The following is an 8228-nucleotide window of genomic DNA, read 5'->3' on the forward strand; positions in this document are numbered from 1 at the left end:
CCCACGTGCAGCAATGAAGACCCAACACAGCCAAAAAAAAAAAAAAAAAAAAAAGAAAAATTTCAATTTAGAAAGGAAGCACATGAAGGAATAGAGAAGCACAACCTAAATGAAGAAAAAGTATATACACACAAACAAGAACTCCCAAAACAAACCAACAATTAAGGGAATCTAATGAGCTAAAACTTTAGTATTGTAATTCTCACCACAGTGCTGATACTGACTTCCTTAAACATGTGGCACACAAACATTCTTATGACTTGACCTCTTTTAGGCTAACTACCTAGCTTCTTTCTTATATGTCCAAAATGGAAGATTCAGGTTCCTGATACCTACCAGCATTTGCAACAAGCAACAGGGGCAGTTTTCCTCGTTCTATGTCATCTTTAATCAGTTTCTCCAGGAAGGCAACGTCCTGGGATTGAAAGACAAACCACAAAAACATGAGACAACCAGCATAAAAGCATATACACTGAAAAATTAGAACTTCTAAAAGCAGATGACTCTCAAAATTTATCAAAGCAATTCTTTTCTTGACAATTTTCCTTTTTTCTCCAATCATAGTTGTGAAAATAAAATCGTTTTCCTTGAAGAGTAACTAGAAAAATCAGTTAAATGAGATTAAAGTTAGAAACTGCATATACAGAACCAACATTTCTCTAGTTTTAAACATTTACAATAAAAAAAAAATGTTCTCTCAACCACCCCCCAAAAACAACCAAAAATGTATCTCTGATATTACTCATTGATGTATCTGAACCAGAAAATCTAATTACCTTGAAAAAGAAATGCAGAACCCTAAAACCTATCCCTTTTGCTTCTGACTTCAGTATGGAAAGGCTTATCAAGTACCTGCATGTCTAAAAATAAGCAGAATCCAATGCGAAGGATTATAATAATCAAAATCTGCCCATTCATAAATCCAGGCAACAGTGATAACCATTTGAAAGAATGAGCTTTAGAAGGAATTTCTGAGGCTTAATTGAACTCCATGTTTCTACTTAGAACAGGTGATACAGTGATTACAAGAGTCCTTAAGAGCCAGGTGCTCCTCACCTTTATGCCAGCCAACCTTCCTGGACATTCAAACCTGGCAGCATATATTATGCAATGGGAAGATCTAAGTAATCCATGGATAAGCTAATAATTATCTGGAGGCCAGCAAACAGAACTTCAGTTTAAAGGAAGGTACGGTTTCAAAACACAATTCTTTATTATTTTATAAACCTAAAGAACTCACCATCTGATGCTGGGATCCAAACATAGTGTTACAGGGCACACGACACAAGCAGGGGAAGGGCAAGCCAAGCTGTAAGAAGAAACATGCAATTTCACAAGAAAGATCTTTGTCACCATTCCCTCATGTCCCCAAAAGATTGTGGCTCTAAGTCACAATTATTCTTTTTAAATATTCTCTCTCCTTAGGAACTCTTAATATGAGCATTTGCGGGGATAATTTAGAATCCTTCCTCCAAGGATTAGTGGTAAATAACACGGGCTAAAGGCATTCAAAGTACAATATCTTATTTATGGGTCCACCCATTCCTAAAAAGCAATAGATATGGACTAGCAGATGTACATATCTTGAGAGAAATGAAGTCAGCGTTATGGAGACAGTAATTGTCAAATAAATTTTATATTACTCATTTTTAGCCTCCAAATTCCTTAAGGAGTTTATGTTTTGGGAATTTTTTTTAACATTTGCAGCATATTGCTCTGTATAACTAAGACTTGGAAGCATTTAAAAACCAAAAATTTAATGAGCACTTTATTCACACTTTTTCCTCTTAAAGAATTTTTCTTTTAAATTATGAAAGTGAAATCCAAGTAAAACACACAATAAAAAATTATAGAAATTAAAAGTGAAAATTCCCCCCCCCGATAAGCCACCAATATACTACTGTTAACAGGTTAGTATAGAACCTTGCAGATAATTGCTAGGTAAAAATATATATATTTATATAAATATATTTTTCTAGGTATAAAAAACATATGCATATAAGCATGTACACACTTTTTAAAACATGAATATGACTATTCTGCCACCTACCTTTCCCACTTAACAGAACACTCTCACACATCTTTTGCAGATTGGACTGCTGTTCCAAGACAGCTTTGGGTCCATAAGAGCCTGGCCTACAGTAGGTACTCAATAAGTAATTTGTTTCATGTTTCTACAGAGATATTATAAAACTCCTTATTTTGTACACCCTCAAGAAGAGGACATAATTTCTTGCCACCAATGACCACAGCTCAGAATCAACTTAAGCCCTGAGTTTCCCCTATGTATCTCCCTGGACTCCTCCATCTTACAAAAGACAACCCCTCCAATCCTATGGGTTTTGCTTTAAAACATTCTTGGCCAAGAGGCTTAACAAGTTCTTGACTCAAGGTAGCCCTGTAATCAGGCTACCATGAACTTTAAAAATTGGTAATGCTCTTTGATCTAATAATTCTAGACTGGCTCTGAAAATCCATCTGAGGAATACAACCCAAAGTATAGAAAAGCTTCATGCACAGAGATGTCCATAACAGCACTATACAAAGAGCACTTCCTCAAAATGGTCATAAAAAGCAAAAGAATGCAAACACTCTAATTGCCCAAAAGGGAAACAGTTAAAATACTATACACTCGGGCTTCCCTGGTGGCGCAGTGGTTGAGAGTCTGCCTGCCAATGAAGGGGACACGGGTTTGTGCCCCGGTCCGGGAAGATCCCTCATGCCGCGGAGCGGCTGGGCCCGTGAGCCATGGCCGCTGAGCCTGCGCGTCCGGAGCCTGTGCTCCGCGACGGGAGAGGCCACAGCAGTGAGAGGCCTGCGTACCGCAAAAAACAAAAAAAACAAAAAAAAACTATACACTCACTTGAAGGAATATTATGAAGACATTAAAAACATACTTTACTTTGGAGAATTGGTAAAACATGATATGAACCTGTATAGCAGTAAGTGAAAAAAGCCAGATATAGCTATGTAAAAACACACATACACTCTGATTAAGCCAAGTCTGAGAAGAAATAAAGTAAAATGTTGACTGTGGTTGCCTTTGGGCAACTAAAAAAAAATACATATATATATATATATATATATATATCTAAATTTATTAATACACATTTATACATAATAATGACAAAACAAGCATATAAGAAAATCACCTTTCTTTTCACTTGAAAAAAACAGCAGCTAAAGAAAAACTTCCAGGACAGAACAAAACATCGTTTCTTTAAAATATCCACCTTATGCCACATTACCTGATTACAGAGGTACTGGCCCAGGCCAGGCCTAGCAGCAGCACTTAGATATATAACAGGCATCTTGTTATATAACACATTGAACCCATCCACCACAAAGTCTTCATAACGGGAATGAATGGCAAGCCTACAGATCTTTGCAAGTCCTTCTCTTTCTTCTTCGTGGAAATAAGCACAGCCATTTTCATACCTGTTAAGAGACACCCATATGTCAGTATGTTCTTATCTCTAACATTATATCCCAGTCTTATAACCATGGAAGTAATTCTTTTCTCAACCTGGAAACTGTTACCAGATAGGAATCACCCTCATCTCAGAGGGCTGACACCTCACTGCAGCTGGAGGTTATAAAGAACAGAGGCAATGACCCTTCATCCACACCCAGCTCCAGAAAGAGCAGAAACTATGAAAACCAGTAGAGAATAGGAATCTCTCAGATATAAAAAGGCTGAAGATCATGGACTGGCTTACTTTACAAGAAAGCCAGCAGTGGATAATGCAGGCATGGTTCTTAGTAGTTTCAGCCCTAAAACATCCAAAGTTAAGTAAAACTGTCAAAAACGCTAGTCAGGCTAACTTTTGCTTTCACTAATATCTGCCTGGGACATTTTATTCTTCTCAATCTCCAAAGAGAAGGACAGACAGATTTTCAGTTACAGGTGTTGGATTTTTATTAGAACAGAAGAAGATTTCTCCTTTGCCATACAGTTAGGCAAACTCATACTCTCGCCAGGTCAAGCTCTTTCCCAGCATCTGAAAACAAGACTCCCAAGTTAAATGTTCCAACGTTAGGTAAACATTGCTTTTCCATAAACGTAACAGCATAAATAAACACAAAATACCATTGGTCCCATTTCTTCTACTGACTCCTTAATCTGCTAGAATTCCTTAATAATGCCAATATTATCACAGTATAAAGCAAATTTCAATTTCATAACACATACTCATCTTCCTTATGACAACATTTCCTTTCTACTAAAGCACAGCTAATACTTTGATTAAAAATACTTGAATCTATTTCACTGCTGTACCTTCTATCAACATGTGCCAATTAGGAATCTTAAGAACAAGTAACTGTGGACATTGTCCAACATGTATGTGCTCATGTTCTCAGCTCTTTACATATATTAATTCATTAGTTCATTTAATCCTCACAACAATGTCATCAAATAGACATTAAGGCTATCCCCATTTCATAGATAAGGAAACTGAGGCATGGAGTGGTTAAGCAATGCTTCCAAGAGGAAAGGGAAGAGGCAGAGCTGAACCCAGGTAGCATAGCTCCAGAAAAGAGATCTCTCACAGTCTATACCCAACGCATAAATGTCTTTACCAGAAATTTAAAACTTATTACCTGAAAATTCTGCATAGCCATAAGGTAGTGTCTGAAAGTATCCTAGTTGTAAGTTTTCTCAGCTTCTCTTTGTCCAGAGTTGAAATGTAAGCTCCCAGACTGTGCCCCAACAAAGCTATATGACCTTGTTCTCCAATATTCTGGATTCTGTTAATCAAAATTTATTAGATTAAAAAAAAGTATTAGTCAAAGCATAAATAACTAAAACGTAGAGACACTTTATTCCACAGAAATTTCTGTCAGACTTGAAATGCATTTAATGGCCTAGAAGGCAGACACTGAGATACATTTAGAAAATTCAATGCATAAGGTATTAATAGTTTGGGGGGAAATTTTTTTTAATTCAAGTCCTAGGAGATAAATATCCTTTTTATTGAATACCAACTAAATACACAAACTGTTTTTGAATAATTTTCTCCAAAAAAGATTTTTAAATTAAATACCAGTTGAAGAACTATGGAGAGTAGAGCTGAGATAAAATGTGCAGAAAATTTAAGAATCAATAGATGAAGATCAATTCCCTGCATTAAATAGCTATTTATAACAATACAGCACATTCAAGGGGAACTAGGTATTGTTTTACATATTATTAAAGTGGATGGACTAATTTCCCTTATAAAAAATAAATGCAAAAAGAAAAAACAAAAAATTGACAGGATACTGGACAAAGGAGACAGTTCATAGAATAGGAAATATAAATGGGTCCTAAAACATACAAAAAGACACTTAATCTGGTTCATAAGAAAAATGCAAACTAAAACTATGCTGAAATATCATTTCTCACCTATCAGACTGGTAGCGATCCTTAAGTCTGCTAATACCCTTTCAGGCAAAGGTGTGGGGAAAGATGTACTCTCACACATTACGGGTGGGAATGTGAACTGGCACAATTCCACGACGGGAAATTTGGCAATATCTGTCAAATTTACAAATGCACAAACTTATCTGGCCCAGCAATCCCACTTCTAGGACTTTAATCTACAGAAACACTTCTTCTATGAGAAATGACACATGTACAGAGTTACTGGCTGTAGGAATATTTGTAAGAGTAAAACATGAAAAGGAGACTAGTTAAATAAAATATGGCTCATCCATTCAGAGTAACACTAAACAGCTCTTAAAGGAGAAAGCTCCCTGTATACTGCTATGCCAGGAACTCCAAGACATAAATGAAAAAAGCAAGGCACAGAACAACGTGCATAGTATTTAGGTACTGGACAGGGTGAGCACAGACATTTTGCTTGGGTGTACATACACATGAAGTATCTCTGACAAATAAACAAGAAACTGGCAACTTATCTCTAGGAAGGAGAACAAGGGAGGGAGGCAGAGGTAAGAAGGAAAATTGCCTTTGTATATACACCCTTTCTATCTTTTGAAATTTGAACTCGAAGAATGAATTACTTACTCCAAAAAAATTAAATTTAAAACTATTAAAGAGAAAATGAAACTAAATAAATTGCTAGATAGATGCATAAACGGAAATAAAATAAACAGATGATTCACAGACAACGTGGCCTGCCACCAGTGAATTCAGCTGCAGCACTTCTCAGCAATCAGAGGCGGAAGCACAGGAGCAGAAGCAGTCAGAAACAGAAAAGCAGACAGCAGCTCTTCTCTGCCCCTGCGCCAGCCCCTCCCTAAGACACAGACCATAAAAACGACAAGATTTTAGTAAATGACTTCCTTTTACAAAATATATTATCTAAACTATGTCAATGTCTCTCTGAAGAAACTGAACATCATTTTAATATCACATGTAACTAGGAATTAAATATAGCTTATTACTGCAGCAACTATGAGAATGCAATCATTATCAAAATCAAGAACACATATACTTTCAAACAGAAGCTGCCAACTGTTCTCCATTACCGGGTACTCTGAGGCTCCTCATCTTCATCTCCGTGCATCAGATTCTGAACTAACTGGAGGATGCTCACCATGTCTTGTCCACTGCGGAACAGAAAAACAGTTGACAAACAGGTGGAAACAGCACACATCCCTCACCAGTCTCTCACTATTTTCTCTCGTCTAAACTAGCTTGACACGTTTTCTTTTTTAACTGGGTAGCTACGAAAGAAATAATGTGTTTTGAGATACAGTATACATCATTTTTAAAACAAACCTCAAATTATCAACTGATTTCTGAATATAACCTTACTTGTGATTAAATCTTCGGCCTAAATATTAATTCGATTTTTAAAAATTTCACCAGCTTTAGCAATATTTCTCTACCTGTTCATTTGAATCTGGGAGACGATTTAATAAGGGCCAAAGTAGTCCTTATATAGTCCTTACAAGCTGTTGGAAGGTCACAAAAGCAGCAAGAATACTCCAATGCCACTGGTGTATCTAGCTTCCCTCCACGTGGGAGTCTTGTCTGTTTGTTCTAACAGAGCTAAACATGAAACGCAAGCATGATTTATTATTACCTCTTCCCCAAGCTGGGGAAACTGCAGATTCGCTTGGAGTGTAAACACTTACTTCTATCCAAGATATGTTTTTAAACGCTCATCACATGAGGAGGTGGAAACTTATAAGAATGTGAAAGGTGAAGTTCTAAGCAATGGCAAGGCAACTTGTAAAACATGTGATGTCAAAATACTATCACTCTATTAATGAGAATGTGACTAATAAAAAGTTCTCTCTTTCGGGCTTCCCTGGTGGCGCACTGGTTCAGAATCCTCCTGCCAATGCAGGGGACACGGGTTCGAGCTCTGGTCCAGGAAAATCCCACATGCCGCAGAGCAACTAAGCCTGTGCGCCACCACTACTGAGCCTGTGCTCTAGAGCCCGTGAGCCACAGCTACTGAAGCCCATGCGCCTAGAACCCGTGCTCTGCAACAAGAGAAGCCACTGCAATGAGAAGCCTGCGCACCGCAATGAAGAGTAGCCCCCGCTCACCACAACTAGAGAAAGCCCATGCGCAGCAATGAAGACCCAATGCAGCACAAAATAAATAAATAAATTTTTTTTTAAAGTTATCTCTTTTCAAAAAGCACCATCAAAACAATGTCCCCAAACCTATCCTCCTCAAGGGGCTGACCTTCACGTGTGAGGGACTCTGATCCTTGGACATTGTGTAGAGATGAGGCCACATGACCTTGAGCAAGCTACTGAAACGCACGAAGCCCTACATTATACAACTGTGAGGATGCTGTCAGTCCATGGAAAGCACTGAATGCCACGCCTGGGGAAGTGCTATCTCAGGCGCTGGCTATTAGCATTATTAGTGTGAATACTCCTGACAGGTGCCATTAATGCCCTCCCACTCTGAGAATTACAGATGTTCTTGGTAGTATGTCTTCTAGGGAAACTTCTGTGGGATGAGTGGAACCCTTTAATTCCCTTCAGTAGGCCTGGGATGAGGAGACTTATAAGAGTTGGTTCCTGTTCTCAGTTGGAGAATGAACTTCACCCGTAGAGGACTTCAAGTCAGCACCCTTCATCTACAAGCAGGAGTGCTTATTTTAAAATATTAGTATCTGGGGACTTCCCTGGTGGCACAGTGGTTAAGAATCCACCTGCCACTTCAGGGGACACGGGTTCGAGCCCCGGTCCGGGAAGATCCCACATGCCGCGGAGCAACTAAGCCCGTGCGCCACAACTATTGAGCCTGAGCTCTA

General features: G+C 38.2%; 1 protein-coding gene across 2 annotated transcripts in view; it reads right to left on the minus strand.

The window, feature by feature from the left end:
- Nucleotides 1–8228, minus strand: part of PDXDC1 (pyridoxal dependent decarboxylase domain containing 1) — a 71242-nt gene that overhangs the window by 27944 nt on the left and 35070 nt on the right. For both annotated transcript variants that reach the window (XM_024123712.3, XM_028499638.2), the window contains exons 4-8: nucleotides 6475–6555; nucleotides 4603–4749; nucleotides 3249–3438; nucleotides 1241–1309; nucleotides 337–415 (exon numbers count right to left, since the gene is read on the minus strand). In XM_024123712.3, the coding sequence (XP_023979480.2) occupies nucleotides 337–415; nucleotides 1241–1309; nucleotides 3249–3438; nucleotides 4603–4749; nucleotides 6475–6555 (566 nt within the window). The remainder of the gene's footprint in view (nucleotides 1–336; nucleotides 416–1240; nucleotides 1310–3248; nucleotides 3439–4602; nucleotides 4750–6474; nucleotides 6556–8228) is intronic.

This window comes from Physeter macrocephalus, chromosome 14 (genome assembly GCF_002837175.3).
Source record: "Physeter macrocephalus isolate SW-GA chromosome 14, ASM283717v5, whole genome shotgun sequence".
Lineage (NCBI taxonomy): Eukaryota > Metazoa > Chordata > Mammalia > Artiodactyla > Physeteridae > Physeter > Physeter macrocephalus.